This window comes from Mustelus asterias, unplaced genomic scaffold (assembly GCF_964213995.1).
Source record: "Mustelus asterias unplaced genomic scaffold, sMusAst1.hap1.1 HAP1_SCAFFOLD_171, whole genome shotgun sequence".
In the NCBI taxonomy this organism is placed as follows: domain Eukaryota; kingdom Metazoa; phylum Chordata; class Chondrichthyes; order Carcharhiniformes; family Triakidae; genus Mustelus; species Mustelus asterias.
In genome coordinates, this window is record NW_027590177.1 from 511,837 (window position 1) to 529,767 (window position 17,931).

At 49.5% G+C, this 17,931-nt stretch overlaps 4 protein-coding genes across 4 annotated transcripts in view; 3 read left to right on the plus strand and 1 right to left on the minus strand.

The window, feature by feature from the left end:
• Window positions 1-12,732, plus strand: part of LOC144485203 (uncharacterized) — a 247,144-nt gene extending 234,412 nt beyond the window's left edge. Inside the window, exon 2 of the mRNA XM_078203412.1 lies at window positions 9,548-12,732. Within this exon, the coding sequence (XP_078059538.1) occupies window positions 9,630-10,472 (843 nt within the window). The 5' untranslated portion in view covers window positions 9,548-9,629 and the 3' untranslated portion in view covers window positions 10,473-12,732. The remainder of the gene's footprint in view (window positions 1-9,547) is intronic.
• LOC144485202 (uncharacterized) overlaps window positions 1-17,931 on the plus strand; it is a 199,433-nt gene that overhangs the window by 72,801 nt on the left and 108,701 nt on the right. The gene's annotated exons all lie outside the window — the stretch shown is intronic.
• The window catches only part of LOC144485226 (uncharacterized), a 123,298-nt gene that overhangs the window by 58,884 nt on the left and 46,483 nt on the right, over window positions 1-17,931 (minus strand). The gene's annotated exons all lie outside the window — the stretch shown is intronic.
• Window positions 3,208-6,198, plus strand: LOC144485206 (uncharacterized). Its single transcript, XM_078203415.1, has 2 exons — window positions 3,208-3,282; window positions 4,853-6,198. The coding sequence occupies exon 2, from the start codon at window positions 5,191-5,193 to the stop codon at window positions 5,779-5,781; it is 591 nt and encodes a 196-aa protein (XP_078059541.1). The 5' UTR covers window positions 3,208-3,282; window positions 4,853-5,190; the 3' UTR covers window positions 5,782-6,198.

Sequence of the window (17,931 nt, forward strand, 5' to 3'; positions counted from 1 at the left end):
ATGCCCTCCACCCTGGAAGCCCTGGATGAACCTGTATCTGGGGTCACCACTTCAGATGTCAGAGCAGCTTTCTTGAAGGTCAACCCACGGAAAGCAACTGACCCAGATGGGGTACCTGGAAATGCACTCAGATCCTGCGCGGATTAGCTGGCAGAGGTATTCACAGACATCTTCAACCTCTCTTTACAAGAATCTGAGGTCCCTATCTGCTTCAAGAAGATGACCATCATCCCGGTACCTAAGAAAAATCAAGCAGCATGCCTTAATGACTATCGGCCGGTGGCTCTGACATCCATCATTATGAAGTGCTTCGAAAGGTTAGTCATGGCACAAATCAATTCCAGCCTCCCGGACTACCTGGATCCACTACAGTTTGCCTACTGCCGCAACAGGTCCACAGCAGACGCCATTTCCCTGGCCCTGCACTCAACCCTGGAACACCTAGATAACAAGGACACCTATGTTAGACTCCTATTTATTGACTACAGCTCAGCCTTCAACACTATTATTCCCAAGAAACTCCTCTCCAAACTCCATGGCCTGGGCCTTGGCACCTCCTTCTCTGACTGGATCCTGAACTTCCTAATTCATAGACCACAATCAGCAAGGATAGGCAACAACACCTACTCCATGATCATCCTCAACATTAGTGCCCCACAAGGCTGTGTTCTCAGCCCCCTACTATACTCCTGATACACCTATGACTGTGCGGAAAAATTTGACACATGACAGGTAGACATCAACACGCATGCTATAATTGACCTCAGAATCCTCGGGTGGCACAGTGGTTAGCACTGCTGCCTCAGCTCCAGGGACCTGGATTCAATTCCCAGCTTGGGTAACTGTCTATGTGTCATTTGCACATTCTCTCCGTGTGGGTTTTCTCCGGGCGCTCTGGTTTCCTCCCACACTACAAATCCACGTCAGATCAGCCATGATCTTATTGAATGGCGGGGCAGGCTCGAGGGGCTAGATGGCCTACTCCTGCTCCTATTTCTTATGTTCTTATGTTCTTATGTGCGGGTTAGGTGGATTGGCCATGCTAAATTGCCCCTTAGTATCAGGGGGACTACTAGGGTAAATGCATGGGGTTATGGGGATAGGACCTAGGTGGGAATGTGGTCAGTGAAGACTCGATGGGCCGAATGGCCTCCTTCTATACGTAGGATTCCATGATTAAGACAAAAAGAAATAAGAACAGGAGAAGGCAGATCGGCCCCTCAAGCCTGCTCCAGCATTCAATAGGATCATGGCTGACCCAACATTCCTCACATCCACTTTCCTGACATAAGAACATAAGAACATAAGAAATAGGAGCAGGAGTAGGCCATCTAGCCCCTCGAGCCTGCCCCGCCATTCAATAAGATCATGGCTGATCTGACGTGGATCAGTACCACTTACCCGCCTGATCCCCATAACCCTTAATTCCCTTACCGCTCAGGAATCCGTCCATCCGCGCTTTAAACATATTCAGCGAGGTAGCCTCCACCACCTCAGTGGGCAGAGAATTCCAGAGATTCACCACCCTCTGGGAGAAGAAGTTCCTCCTCAACTCTGTCTTAAACCGACCCCCCTTTATTTTGAGGCTGTGTCCTCTAGTTTTAACTTCCTTACTAAGTGGAAAGAATCTCTCCGCCTCCACCCTATCCAGCCCCCGCATTATCTTATAAGTCTCCATAAGATCCCCCCTCATCCTTCTAAACTCCAACGAGTACAAACCCAATCTCCTCAGCCTCTCCTCATAATCCAAACCCCTCATCTCCGGTATCAACCTGGTGAACCTTCTCTGCACTCCCTCCAATGCCAATATATCCTTCCTCATATAAGGGGACCAATACTGCACACAGTATTCCAGCTGCGGCCTCACCAATGCCCTGTACAGGTGCATCAAGACATCCCTGCTTTTATATTCTATCCCCTTCGCAATATAGGCCAACATCCCATTTGCCTTCTTGATCACCTGTTGTACCTGCAGACTGGGCTTTTGCGTCTCATGCACAAGGACCCCCAGGTCCCTTTGCACGGTAGCATGTTTTAATTTGTTTCCATTGAGATAGTAATCCCATTTGTTATTATTTCCTCCAAAGTGTATAACCTCGCATTTCTCAACGTTATACTCCATTTGCCATATCCTCGCCCACTCACTCAGCCTGTCCAAATCTCTCTGCAGATCTTCTCCGTCCTCCACACGATTCACTTTTCCACTTATCTTTGTGTCGTCTGCAAACTTCGTTACCCTACACTCCGTCCCCTCCTCCAGATCATCTATATAAATGGTAAATAGTTGCGGCCCGAGTACCGATCCCTGCGGCACGCCACTAGTTACCTTCCTCCAACCGGAAAAACACCCATTTATTCCGACTCTTTGCTTCCTGTCGGATAGCCAGTCCCCAATCCACTTTAACACACTACCCCCAACTCCGTGCGCCCTAATCTTCTTCAGTAGCCTTTTATGGGGCACCTTATCAAACGCCTTTTGGAAATGAATGACCTTTCCCCATAACCCCTGATTCCCTTATTGATCAAAAATCTAACTCAGTCTTAAATATACCACAAGGATTTTGTCCCCATAGCTCTCTCTGGCAAGGAATTCCAAAGACTCACAAAGCCCTGAGAGAAGAAAGTCCTCTTCATCTCAGACTTGAATTGGCTTCAGGAGGTTAAAATCCTGTTTTGTTTCCCCTGCTGATTTATCTCCAGCGACCAGACAATCGGAGTGAATGAGGGGCGGGGCTGGAGGACCGAGCGGGACAGCCTGGTCCTCCAGCCAATCGGAGTGAATGAGGGGCGGGGCGGGAGGACCGAGCGGGACAGCCTGGTCCTCCAGCCAATCGGAGTGAATGAGGGGCGGGGCGGGAGGACCGAGCGGGACAGCTTGGTCCTCCAGCCAATGGGAGTGAATGAGAGGCGGGGCTGGAGGACCGAGCGGGACAGCCTGGTCCTCCAGCCAATGGGAGTGAATGAAGGGCGGGACTGGAGGATCGAGGGAGACAGTCTGGTCCTCCAGCCAATGGGTGTGAATGAGGGGCGGGGCTGGAGGACGGGGCGGGACAGCCTGGTCCTCCAGCCAATGGGAGTGAAGGAGGGGCGGGGCTGCAGGACCGTGCGGGAGAGCCTGGTCCTCCAGCCAATGGGAGTGAATGAGGGGAGGGGCTGAGTGCGGACCCCCCATTGTGATCTGGAGCATGCGCATTGCCGCTCACAGTTGAGGATTGAGGCGGTTGTTGGAATTATCAGCCCGGGAGACACCGCCGGATAAATCAGGAACGAGAGACGGAGCCGGTGGGTGGGTTGGTTTGGAGGCTTCATAAGACATGCTGTATAGGCCCCAAGTCCTCATACGAGGCTCGGATTCGGTATTTAAACGGATGACAGCTGCTCGGGCTTTACCCTCAGACAGGCCCGGGTGAACGGCCGCCATCTTGAGACGGGCACAGCTTGCGGCGGAGCGCGTGCGCAGACAGAGGGAGTTCCAGGCTCAGTCCAGATCCCGGTTGAATCTGATTGGTTGGAGGACCAGCGTCTTCCGCTCGGTCATCCGGCCCCGCCTCCTCTTCCTATTGGTCCGAGCTGCCGTCAATCAGCCCCCGGGCATTGTGAGCTGAACAAACCCTTCAGAATCATTGTCAGCTCCCTGGTTTGCAGCTGCGGGGCTTCTCCCTCCCTCCCTCCCGGGAACAGGCCCAGGTTAACGGCCCCATCCTGGCTCAGCCACTGGAGGATGGTTCACATCAGAGGATGGGGGAGGGGGACAATAAATCATCGAATCCCTACAGTGCAGAAGGAGGCCATTCGGCCCAGTGAGTCTGCACCGACCACAACCCCATCCCTCACTGTTTGTATGTTTCCACAATTCTGGGAGATGCCAGCCTCACACAGCCTGACCTCAGTTCTGGCAAGACCCATTCACCATTCTTTGATTTGATTTATTATTGTCACGTGTATTATCATACAGTGAAAAGTATTGTTTCTTGCGCACTATACAGACAAAACATACCGTTCATAGAGAAGGAAATGAGAGGGTGCAGAATGTAGTGTTACAGTTACAGCTCGAGTGTAGAGAAAAATCAACTTAATGCAAGGTAAATCCATTCAAAAGTCCGACAACAGCAGGGAAGAAGTTGTTCTTGAGTCGGTTGGTACGTGACCTCAGACTTTTGTATCTTTTTCCCGACCGATAAAGATGGAAGAGAGAATGTCCGGGATGCATGCGGTCCTTAATTATGCTGGCTGCTTTGCCGAGGCAGCAGGAAGTGTAGCAGAGTCAATGGATTGGAGGCACATCTTTGGACTGTGGGAGGAAACTGGAGCACCCGGAGGAAACCCACGCAGACATGGGGAGAATGTGCAGATTCCATACAGAGAGTGACCCAAGCCAGGAATCAAACCTGGGTCCCTGGCGCTGTGAGGCAGCAGTGCTAAACACTGTGCCACCCCAGAGGGAGGGGGTGGAATCTGCAAGTAAGGAAAGGAATTGTGAAGATGGTGTGATGGATTTAGCAGGCTGATCAACTCTCATGGTGAAAATTATGGTACAGCCTGCCCTGGAGTCCAAATGAATGGTGGATGGGTCTTGCCAGAACTGAGGTCAGGCTGTGTGGAAGTGGCGTCTGCCAGAGTTGTGGGAACATGCAAACAGTGAGGGATGGGGTTGTATGCAATGAGAAAGCCTGGGACAGTGGACTCAAATACAGATCAATCCTGTTAAATATGGGACATAGTTAGCCTGGGAAGAGTGTGTGGGATGAGGAGTCACTGTTTTCAAGGCACAAGTAAAGACAGATGTATCATGAAAAATGTAATTCTGTTCAGAATTTCTCCATTTATAAATTTTGTAAACTCCTTTTTCCAGGAAATTAGAGTGTGTGGATTTATGGACAGTAAGCTCAAACTGAACATCACAGAATGATCTGACAGAATCACTCAGTTCACCACAGCCAATATCATCAGTGTTTGAATTTGGAAGGAGCAATGTTTGTCTCTGAGACCATTTCAAACATCAGTGTGACGGGAAAAGCATCAAAACACATCCTGGAATGAGAGTGCTGCAGAGCACTAACCGTGAAAGATCTTTAACTAGTTAAACAGCCTGTAAAAACATCAGACCGCTCGCAGCGGGGAGTAACTACACGTACTCTGTGTGTGTTCAACTGATTCTGCAACCTGGAGAGTGACAAGGAAACTGGCACCATGGAGAAACTGTGGAAATGTGAGGACTGTGGTAAAGGATACAATTCTTCGTCCCGGCTGGAAATCCATCGACGTGTTCACACTGGGGAGAAGCCAGTCAGCTGTTCCGTGTGTGAGAGGAGATTCACTCAGTCATCTGCCCTTCGGTTACACCAGCGGCTTCACGCTGTGAAGAAGCCATTCAGCTGCACAACCTGTGGAGAGAAATTCCAGACTTCATCCCTTCTCACTGAACACCAGCGGATTCACACAGGTGCCAAACCATTCATTTGCTTTGTGTGTGGGATGGGATTCACTCAGATATTCGCTATCCAGTCACACCACAGAATGCACACGAAGGAGGATCCATTCAGGTGCACCACCTGTGGAGAGAGTTTCAGGCAGTCAACCGACCTCAATAAACACCAACACACTCACACTGGGGAGAAGCCGTTCACCTGCTCCGTGTGTGGGAAGGGATTCCCTTGGTCATCCCAACTGCTGTCACATCGGCGAGTTCACACCGGGGGGAGACCGTTCACCTGCTCATTGTGTGGGGAGGGGTTCACTCAGTCACAACGTCTGTTGAGACACCAGCAAATTCACAAGTGACTGTTTGCTGCTGTTAAAAACATTCAGGATCGATAGTCTGACAATATCTGGTTTGATTCTGCTGATGTTAACAATCCGATAACTAGCTAGAATCTGGAGATGTCACGATTTTTGGGCTGTTTTGTCCCTTTTTAAAATCGCCATCTGTGATCTTTCTCCTCAATTCAAGAACCCTCAGCAGAAGTTTAGTTGCAAGAAAAGTTATGAAGTTTTCAAATTCAGTCCTAAATTGATCTTTGATACAAAATGTACAATTCAGTGTCTGAAATGTTCCACTGATTAACATCTCCAATTAAAAAGTGCTGATTAATCCTTGCTGACAATTCTTACTGACTTCTTCACAGTGCCGTGTCCATTATGAAATTAAATGATGAAAGGAAGCGAAACAAAGAAGTGAAATATTGCACAGTCACATCAGTCTTCTGTGGCAAAGAGTTCCAACAGATTCACCACTCTCTGGCTGAAGAAATTCCTCCTAATCTCTGTTTTAAAGGATCGTCCCTTTAGCCTGAGGTTGTGCCCTGTAGTATTCCGGTTAACACGCTGGAATACTCCCTTGGCCCTTTAGGATAATGTCACTGCAGTATATGGGATCTGCAGAAACATTCAATTAAATTCTACCAGCCACCTGGTATGCTTAACTGTGGAAACCCTTTTCCATTAAGGTCTCAGATTACTACAGCAGATATGCATTGTTCTGACTCGACCAGCCGGGCTGTGGAATTAATTGGATAGATCTTCCAGAGAGCCAGCAGAGACATAATGGGCCAAATGGTTTCTATTTATGCTGTATCATTCTCTAAAACAGTGAATATTCAGTATCAGGGAGAGAGAGAAGAACCAGTGACTGTGCGATTGAACCCAGCCAGAATCAGCACCATAAAAGGAGTGAGAGGGGAAACGGTATAAAAGCTTTGAAACCATTGCATGGTCCTGCAGCAGAACTTTGAGAAATGGAGCACAGCAATGTACCAATTCTCAATATTTCATTAATTTACCTCAAATGCTTACAACGTTATTATGAATTAATTGCATGAGGTTTCAATGGCGGTTATTACCCAGCATTCGCTGCGGGTGTGACAGTGCCCTATTCACTGCACAGGAGCCCGGTGCGCAAGCGCGGTGCTGTATCTAGCGCATGCGCAGTGTCACTTTGCTCGGAGCCCTGCGAGTGCGGGAGACGCTTGTTTCAAGGGGTGAGAATCGGTGGGGCGGAGGGAGGAATGGAACCGGGAGTCGGGGTGGGGAGGGAGTAGAGGCTTCACAAACATCTGCTGTAGGGCGCCAGGCCTGAATAAGAGCCTTCCGGTCCCGGGTTTGCAGCTCCGGGGAATTTATCCGGGATCAGACCCAGTGCCGCGGCCGCCATCTTTGTTTAGCGGGGAGCAGAGCGCATGCGCGGCCAGTGGGCGGAGCTTCAGGATTTGGGTGACCAGGAGAGACAATGTTTGAGTCATTGACTGACAGGCCGGGTTAATGGATGCTGCCTTTCACCTTCTCAATTTGCAGCGGCTGCTCGCCGTCTTTTATACATTTTAATCATACAGACATTAGCGGTTACTTCGTTGTTAGCTTTGGGTGGTTACCTGTATTGAGACAATTGTCCTCCCCGAGCAACAATTGACCTCCAATCACATTCCTTCAAAAACAACCGTTAACAAAAACCCACAAGTTTCGGTTCCGCTTTATCTTAAGCTCAGCGGACCATCTGGACCTCGCGGTCTGGTTTTTTTTGGCTATTCCGTTTTTTTAATACAAGAACAGGATGTAGCTCCAAGGTTAGTTTGTTATTTAGTCAGCAACAGGATGATCTTTGTTAACCACAGGATAAGTGCTGGGCGCAGCCGGTCCCGTACGCATTAACTTTCAAAGGTCGCAGTCTTAGTTTCACTCCAACACTCATCTCATTTATCTAAAATCCAATGAGCATAGATGCACCCTGCCTAACCTTTCCTCATAAAACAGACCCCTTCATGCCCGAAATCAGCGAGTGAACCTTGTCTGAATTGCTTCCAATGTAAGTATATTCCATCTTAAGTAATCTTATGCTAGAAAACAGGAGGGGAGAATGTTATGGATTTATATTCAGGTCTGACAAATGATTGTTGGAGGTGACACAGTGGTTCGCACTTCTGTCTCATAGCGCCAGAGACCCGGTTCAATTCCAGCCTCGGGTGATTGTATGGAGTTTGCACATTCCCCCTCTGTCCGTGTGGGTTTCCTCTGGGTGCTCTGGTTTCCTCCCACACTCCAAAAAGTGGGTTGATCGACCATGCTAAATTGTCCCTTTGTGTCCCAAGATGAGGGGGAAGGAAAGGATTAGTGATGTACGTACATCAGGTTACAGGGATAGGGCCTGAGTAAAGGTGCTCTGTTAGAAACTTGGTGCAGACTCAATGGGCTAAAAGACCTCCTTCTGCACTGCAGAGATTCTGTGATTTTGGAATCTCCTTTTACAGATGGTTAGAAAAAGAGGATTTTTACAGCAATCTCAAGCCCCCAAAAAATGTGTATTTCTTAATTTCAAACCACAATTGACACATGACTCTTGTAATCTCCTTTTGCAGGGAGTTAGAGTGGGCCAAGCCTGAGGCAGCTGTCGTATGTATATTTACAGAGAGAGAATAGACTAACATTTCGAGTCTGGATGACCCTTTGTCAAAACAAGGGTCATCCAGACTTTAAATGTTGGCTCTACTCTCTCTCCACAGATGCTGTCAGACCTGCTGACATTTTCCAGCATTTTCTGTTTTTGTTTCAGTTTCCAGCATCCGCAATACTTTGCCTTTATATGTATTTATATATCCAAATGTGCAATGTTAACAAAATGGACAGTTACTAACCGAAATATAAAGCATCATGTGATTTAGCTGACTTGACCATATTCCTATAGTTATTCAGTCATTAAAGACACAGTCATGGAGCATTAAACTTGCCTCGCAGGGCCCCTTGTATCAACACACAGGCAGCTGCTTTGTGAGACTGCCAGCAGTACAGACAAGTCAGAGATAAGAATGTCCTGAGAAGAGAGATTCATTGTGAAAGCTCAGGGACGGTTGATAAGATGTAGGAATTCTATGATTCTAATGAACATTCTTTCCTCTCTCGTTCCCCAAAAGCTGTAAATCTCCATCCCACACACTCTCCCTCCATTCTCACTCTGCTGTATCTAATATTCACCCTCCCAATTCTCCTGAAGGTGCTGATTGAGGCTGATTGACAGATCCATGCTCACTGCTTCCTGTCCACCACACACAAATCATAAGAAACAGGAGCTGCAGTTGGCCATTCAGCCCATCGAACTGCTTCAACCATTCATTGAGAATTGGCTGATCTACCGCAGCATCATTTCCCACGCTATCCCCCAGATAGAGAGAGAATAGAGCCAATGTTTCGAGTCTGGAGAGAGGAAAGAATGTTCCATAGAAACTAGAATTGTGTGTTCTGAATTTCTATCCTGTACTGACACTGATGACTTTTGTAAACTTGTTTTACAGGATATTGGAAGAGGAATCACAGGCCGAAATCTCAACCGTCACGTCTAGATCTGACAGAGTCATATTCCTTGGGACCTGAATATCATCGGCCTTTGAATCCAGAAGGAGAAATGGTTGTTTGGTCTGTCAGTTTGAAAAGATTTCAAACATCAGTGTGACTGGAAAAGCACCAACACACTGCCACACTCGAGTGAGAGTGTTCCAGTGCACTGACTAAAGAGCTTTAACCAGTTACACAGCCTGAATAAATATCACAACATTCACAGCAGGGAGGGACTGTACTCGTGTTCTGTGTGTGGACAAGGCTTCAACTGATTGTCCACCCAAGAGAGAGGCGAGGACACCTGTACCATGGAGAAACCATGGAAATGTGCGGACTGTTGGAAGAGATACAAAGCCCCATCAGAGCTGGAAGTTCATCGGCGCAGCCACACTGGGGAGAGGCCGTTCATCTGCTCTCAGTGTGAGAAGGGATTCACTCATTTATCCAGCCTGCGGACACACCAGCGAGTTCACACGAGGGAGAGACTGTTCACCTGCTCTCAGTGTGAGAAGGGATTCAGTCAGTTATCCGCCCTGCAGAAACACCAGCGAATTCACACTGGGGAGAGGCCGTTCACCTGCTCTCAGTGTGGGAAGGAATTCACTGATTTATCCACCCTGCAGAAACACCAGCGAGTTCACCCTGGGGAGAGGCCATTCACCTGCCCTCAGTGTGGGAAAGGGTTCAGTCGATTATTTAACCTGCAGATGCACCTGCGTGTTCACACTGGGGAGAGACCATTCACCTGCTCTCAGTGTGGGAAGGGATTCAGTCAGTTATCCGGCCTGCAGACGCACCAGCGACTTCACACTGGGGAGACACCGTTCACCTGCTCTCAGTGTGGGAAGGGATTCACTCGGTTATCCAGCCTGCAGACACACCAGCGACTTCACACTGGGGAGAGACCATTCACCTGCTCTCAGTGTGAGAAGGGGTTCAGTCAATTATCTAACCTGCAGATACACCAGCGAGTTCACACTGGGGAGAGGCCGTTCACCTGCTCTCAGTGTGGGAAGGGATTCACTCAGTTATCCAGCCTGAGGAGACACCAGCGCATTCACACTGGGGAGAGGCCGTTCACCTGCTCTCAGTGTGGGAAGGGATTCAGAGTTTCATCAACCCTGCTGAGACACCAACAAGTTCACGAGTGATTCCAGGGGTTGGATTCTGCTGTTATTGTTTCTGCTCTCAATTACATCCAGGACTGCATTTTGTTCATTCTCACAGTTGGTCAATGGGGAGGGTCGGAGGGTTTCTTTCTGCTGGACTGGCCGGTCTCATGACTTTGCCTCCAGTGGGCTGATGCTCTTTGCGTCTTGTTGCGAATACCTGGTTTCAGATTTCACAAGGATCACAGAGTGACAGGGTGTGAGGAAGTTCAGAGATATTTAGTCAGCATTTCTGTTTGAAACGCCCCAAATGCCCATCCAATTTCCTTTGTAATTGTTTATTGTCTCCACTTCCTCCACCCTCATAGGCAGCGAGTTCCAGGTCATTACCATTCGCTGCATCAAAATATTCTTCCTCACATCCCCCCTTCCTCTCTGACCCAAAACCTTAAATCTGTGCCCCCCTCGTCCTTGTCCCAACAGCTAATGGGAACAGCTTTTTTTTGTCCACCTTATCTAAACCTGTCAGAATCTTGTCCACCTCTATCAAATCTCCCCTCAACCTCCTTTGCTCCAAGAGGAACAACCCCAGCCTGACATTGACAATAAAGAACAAACTAACAGAATATGTTACTGTCTGAAATCAAATGGGAATGTTTAATTTCTGTTTTAAAGATATTGTGAATATATTGTCCTGGACAATAAGGGAATTGGAATAACTCACCTTGGGTGTGGTTGAATGGAATATATCAATCTGGTATCCACTTACAATCTCCCTCCCTAACAGCACTGTGGATGTACTTACACCTCAGGCATTGTAACAGTTCAGGAAGGCAGTGTTGGGGTTGACCACGGCCGAGGCAGCTACATACAGCCACATATTCTGTTATAATTGAAGGACTGCAGATTGAATGTGAGGCATTCTGGGACTGGACTATCTTGACCACATTTCTGTGACTGCTCAGTTTCTGCAATCACGGACCATTAAAGCTGCTTAGCAGGGCCCCGACAGAGGACCTGGTGAGAATATTTACTCAGAATGAGTTAGAATTAAATTTATTCCAGGATCGGCAGGTGTTCAGCAGCTGAGATTCCTGAATCTGTAAAAAGGGGGTCCGACCAAACAGTACTAGGTAGTTGGTTAAGAAGTTAAAAAGCATTCTGAACCATTGCTTAACCTATCGTCAATTTGTGATAAGAACTGTGAGGGATTTGTGACCCGATATTTGGTGAAGTGATGGTATACTCCAAGTAGCACTGGACTCAAAACCAGATCTCTGAGAGTAGATTCTAACAGTTATAATCCTACCCAAGCATGGTCAGTGAAAAATCAGAGCTCGAGTGGGGACTGGACAGGTCTCTTACCTGCCATTTGGAAACTAAGAACAAGAAGCTTATAGATAAAATGATTAGAGAATAGAGCCAACGTTTCGATTCTGGATGACACTTTGTCAGACTCATCCAGACTCAAAACATTGGCACTATTCTCTCTCCAAAGATGCTGCCAGACCTGCTGAGATCTTCCAGCATTTTCTGTTTTTGTTTCAGATTCCAGCATCCGCAGTAGTTTACTTATATGATAAAATGATTAGTTCTGATTGGAATCCCCACGACCCTCCCGCAAAACAGAGGGAGTGGTGGCAAAAGGAGAAAAAGGATAAGGATGATAAAGTCTGGGTTCTGATTCTCCGAGCCCATGTAGACTTAACAAAATGAGTGAACCAGTTTATAAAGAATGGAAGTTACCAATCCCAACAATAACTGATCAAATTAAAATAATTAGGTTGATGAATATAACAAAAAACATGGGTGAAGTTTAAAATCAAGTTTGTTTTGTTGTTTGGGAAGTTTTTAAAACTTGTGTAAAGTGTCAAGTTTATTTCTGCTCACTCGCCACCCCTTTCGGTTCTGTAGAAAAGTTAACCCTTTCAGCAGACAGTTGATTTGTTTTTAAATTGCCAGGAAACTCGTGTCTATTTTAGTTTATAATTGAAGATTTATGGGAATTGGCTAAGATGGTCTTTTGACATTTTTAAAGTATAAAACAGTGATCTTGAGAAGGCAATTTGGTAGAGAGAGGTGGAGGGAGAGATGTTTACAGAGAGGTGTGGAGAGCTGTTGGTTTTACAAGTTATCCATGTTTTTGGAGCGGTCACTTCATGTCCTGGTCTGAGAGGGATGGAGAGAAGTCTGTTCAATTGTTAATGTTAAGCTTTCTCTATTAACTGTTAATCGACACTTTGCTTTTTATCTTTCTGACTTGTTACATTTTTAATGGTTAATAAACTTTCTGATTTCACCATTTGAAGCTTTCTTTCTTGCCATATGGTTAAGTCACTGGAACCTGGTGTGATTTACGATTAGGGAGGTTATTGTAAACAAGAGAACCCCCATAAATCTTAGTTCAAATAAATCAAAGTTCTTACAAATGGAATGCTATCCTTTATTATGAGAGAAATTGAACATGGAAGTAAAGATATTATGCTTCAGTTTCAGCAAGAAGTCTCACAACACCAGGTTAAAGTCCAACAGGTTTATTTGGTAGCACAAGCCACAAGCTTTCGGAACAGGCTGTTCCTTCATCAGGTGAGTGGGAGTTCGGTTCACAAACAGGGCAAAAGAAAACACAAACTCAATTTACAAAATAATGGTTGGAATGCGAGACCAGGCAAGTCGTGGGGGTTACAGATAGTGTGATATGAACCCAAGATCCCAGTTGAGGCTGTCCTCATGTGTGCGGAACTTGGCTATCAGTCTCTGCTCAGCGACTCTGCGCTGTCGTGTGTCGCGAAGGCCGCCTTGGAGAACGCTTACCCGAAGATCAGAGGCCGAACGCCCGTGACTGCCTAAGTGTTCCCCAACAGGAAGAGAACACTCTTGCCTGGTGAGGCACAGGAATCCCAGCGAGAGCAGCATTCAACAAGCCCCAGCCGAGACAAAAAGTTCTTACACAAGTCACGAACCCAAGCACTTGAAACAGAAACTTCACGCCGACCAAGGCGTTCCTCCCAGCGGCCACATTTCCAAAAGCTCACCGCAAGGCGCGCATAACTCCCAGTCAGGAGGAAGCTTGAGTCTGTCTGATGCCCCATCTTCATTCACGCAAAAAGCCACGCTCTCATTGGCTGGAAGACCTGAGGCCTTCCGGTCCTCCAATTCTTTTCATTGGCCAGAGCTGGTGAGGGGCGGTGAATCAAACGTACGCCTGTGCGGGTGTTGGGGGGAATGTGCGGGTGTGGGGCGGGGCCCGGGACAAAGCCGGCGCACTGACCATTGTCTGTCCGGGTCTTCCAGCCTTTCCCATTGGACAACAGCTCAGCGTGGCTGGAGGGCAAAGTCCCGCCCACCCCCACGTGGGGCTCCGCCCCTCATTTTCCATCTACGGGGGATTGACCAATGGGAACTCTGGAGGACCGGAAGGACTCTGCTCCTCCAGCCAATCAGAGCTCCCCATTGTCTGAATGCGGAAGTGGACAATGAGCTTGTTCAGCTGCTCATTCCTGCCCTGCAAAGCTGCTGCTGCTCGCTCTCTGAATGAAGATTGCGTACAGACAGCCTGAAACGTGCCTCCTCTCGACAACACCTACATTCTGTTTCTGAGGTGAAGTGGATTCACGTTCGCCCGTGTAGCGGAAGGCCCCGCGTCAGAACCAGGCGGAAACTTTGGGTTTGTTTTCTTTTTTTTTGTGAGTAACTTTATTTTGCAGTTTTTGCTCACAGAGACGCCCGGTTTTTGTGTTGTTTTTGTTTGTTTGTTTTTCGTTCCCTGCGGGGAGGAAGGAGGGAGGTGAGCTGCTGCCTGCCTGTCGCCTGGCCTGCCTGTCGCCCGGCCTGCCTGCCTGCCTGCCGGTCCAACGTCCCGCCCTTCCTACCAAGTGAGCTCCTCCTCCCCCACCTCCATCTACTGGGGGAGGTCAGGTCCGGGGTGCAGCCGATCCCGCTCGGCCTTCGGGACCCCTCCCTCCGCCACATATACTCCTTCCGGCGCCAGGTTTTTGTCTGCCTGGCCTGGGACGAGGAACTGGAGGGAGTGTTCAATGTCCCCCACGAGGGGACCACGTACCGGGTCTTTTGGTCCGTGGACGGTGTGCGGTGCCATGCCTGTAAGGAGGCGGGGCACGTGAGAAAAACTGCCCCGTCTCCAAGGCCGCCGACCGCCAACCCAAGGCGGCTGCAGCTGGCACCGCAGCCCCCTCTCCCCCCAAACGAGTACCATCTGCCCTCCCGCGAGGGGAGGCCACGCCGGCAGCAGCTGTCACCTCAGCTGCCGGCAGGGGGGGGAGCGGAGCCTCCGCGTGGCCAAAAGGCCCAGAAGGGCACAACAAAAAAGGGGGGGACCGGAACCCCAGCCCCCAAGAAAGACACCCCAACCACCCCGGCAGCCAGCTCGGGGACCACCTCAGTCTCCACCTGCGCCCGCCCCCCCCCCCCACCATCTGCCGGGCCCGTGGGCTCTCCGGGGCCTAGTGCTGGGTCTGGCGCCCGGGATCATGGGCCCGAGCATGGGGGGGTAAGCGACCCCGAGCCGGCAAAACTGGCGACACCGCCACCTCGGGGGGACGTGACGGGAGAGCAGGAGGGGGTGCGGCAAGGTGAAGAGGGGCGGAGGGTGAGGGGCCTCACCTGCCGAGGGCAGGTTAACAAAAAGAGGCGGGGCCCCTCGGGCACCATTGAGTTTGAGGTCTGCGTGCCCCTCCCGCCTTGTGAATCATTTCCTGCCGTGCCCCCACCTGTCTTTGTGCCTTGTCCCCAGAAAAAAGGGGGCAAGGCACAGCACAAAACTAAACGTGTGCTGCCTCAGTCCCCCGGCGAGGAGTCCCCGGGGCCGGGTGGCAGCGGGGCCCCCGTGGCTCTGTTCCACCCGGTCGATTACAACCCGGAGTTCTTCTTTAGCATGTCGGGGGACTGGGGCAACACCCCAATGTTCGTGTCCCTATCATCAGGTGGTCCACGGGAGGAGGCCAAGTGGCTGACGGCCAGGAAAGGTAAAGCTCGGGTGATTGAGAGCACCCCGGTGGATGTGCCCCTACACAACAAGTACTCCTGCCTGAGTACTGTTGGGGGGGACAGCCCACCTGGGGGAAGCAGCAGTGGCCGGGCCTCCGGAGTGGAGTCCGGCCTTGTAACTCAGAGGGCTAAGGAAAAGAGGGGAAGGCAGTATTAATCGGGGACTCGGCAGTCAGGGGGACGGACAGGCGATTTTGCGGAGGCAGGCGGGAGTCTCAGATGGTGGTCTGCCTCCCTGGGGCTGGGATTCAGGATGTCATTGGGCAAGTCCCAGAAATCCTGAGGGGGGAGGGAGAGGAGCCGGAGGTAGCGGTACATATTGGTACCGCTGATGTGGGTAGGAAGGGGGAAGGGGTCATGAAAAGAGAGTATAGGGAATTAGGGAGACAGCTGAGGAGGAGGAAAGCAAAAGTAGTAATCTCAGGATTGCTGCCTGTGCCATGGGAAGGCGAGGACAGGAATGGAGTGAGGTGGAGGATGAATGTGTGGCTGAGGGGCTGGTGCAGGGGGCAGGGAGTCAGGTTCCTGGACCATTGGGACCTCTTCAGGGGCAGGTGTGACCTGTACACAAAAAACGGGTGGCACTTGAATCCCAGGGGGACCAATATCCTGGCAGGAAGGTTGGCTAAGGCTACTGGGGAGAGTTTAAACTAGATAGGTTGGGGGAGGGGATCAGAGTGAGGAAGTTAGCTCGCAAACAGAGAAGGGTTATAGGCAGTGCAAGAGGGCGGATGGACGGGGGATAGAGAAGGGGAGAGCTCAGACCAAAGGATTGAGATGTGTTTACTTTAATGCCAGGAGTATAGTGAATAAAGGGGATGAGCTCAGAGCGTGGATCGATGCCTGGAAGTATGATGTGGTGGCCATTACGGAGACTTGGATGTCTCAGGGACAGGACTGGATACTCCAGGTGCCGGGATTCAGATATTTCAGGAAGGACAGGGAGGGAGGCAAGAGAGGGGGTGGAGTGGCACTGCTGATCAGGGATAGTGTCACAGCTGTAGAGAAGGTGTATGCTGTGGAGGGATTGTCCACCGAGTCTCTGTGGGTGGAGGTACAGAGTGCAAAGGGGCCGGTCACTTTGCTGCGAGTTTTCTATAGGCCGCCCAATAGTAACAGGGAGGTGGAGGAGCAGATAGGGAAACAGATCCTGGAGAGATGCAGTAATAGCAGAGCTGTTGTGATGGGAGACTTTAATTTCCCAAACATAGATTGGAATATCCCGAGGGTAAGGGGATTGGATGGGGAAGAGTTCGTTAGGTGTGTTCAGGAGGGTTTCCTGACACAGGATGTGGACAAGCCTACAAGAGGAGAGGCTGTACTTGATCTGATACTGACCAATGAACCTGGACAGGTGTCAGATCTCAGTGGGAGAGCATCTTGGGGATAGCGATCATAACTCTATCTCCTTTAGGCTTGCATTGGAAAAAGAGAGGATCAGGCAAGCTAGGAAAGTGTTTATATGGAGTAAGGGGAAATATGAAGACATTAGACAGCAAATTAGAGGAGTAAATTGGAAGGAGGTATTCTCAGGGAAATGTACTGAAGAGAGGTGGCAGTTTTTCAAGGAATGTCTGTCTAGAGTTCGACAGAACAACGTTCCGAGCAGACAGGGAGGTGTTGGTCGGTTAAAGGAACTGTGGTGCACGAAAGCTGTGCGGGACCTAGTCGAGAAGAAAAGGAAAGCGTACAAAAGACTCAGAGCTTGGCGAAGATAGGGATTTAGAAGAGTTTACGACTTGTAGGAAGGGACTAAAGAAGGAAATTAGGAGAGCCAGAAGGGGTCACGAGAAGGCCCTGGCAGGTAGGATTAAGGAGAACCCCAAGGTGTTCTATAAATATGTGAAGAGTAAAAGGATGAGACGTGACGGAATAGGGCCTATAAAAGGTGAAGGCGGGAAAATCTGTACGGAACCAGTAGAAATGGCAGAGGTGCTCAATGAGTATTTTGCCTCGGTTTTCACAGAGGAGAAGGACCTGGGTGGATGTACTGCGGGCTTGTGGTGGACTGAAAAGATTGAGTAGGTGGACTTTAAGAGGTTGTGCTGGAATCTTTGAATGGCATCAAGATAGATAAGTCACCGGGTCCGGATGGGATGGACCCCAGGTTACTCGGTCTGGGGAGGTTTGTTGCTGGCTTTAAAAAGGGATTGCCTTGGAGGTTTCAGCCTCACTATTCCACAGAGAGAGCTGAGGGTAAGAGAGAGTGTTTTTTAGTGGAGATTTATTTATTTATTTTTCAGTTAATTTTGTGCGTAAAATCGGAGGGGTTTTTTTTCAAAACCAGAAGTAGGCCTGGGGAGGTTTGTTGCTGGCTTTAAAAGGCAGGCAGCACTTACGAGCGGGCAGTGGAGCGAGTGAAGCAGAGTGGGAGCTGTCAGGGCTTTGGCTCACAGGGCTTGTGGGAAGCAGAGTGAGAGCTGTCAGGGCTTTGGCTCAGAGGGCTTAGGCGGTAAGGGCGAGGCAGGGCAAGTTATTTTTATCCAAACCTATA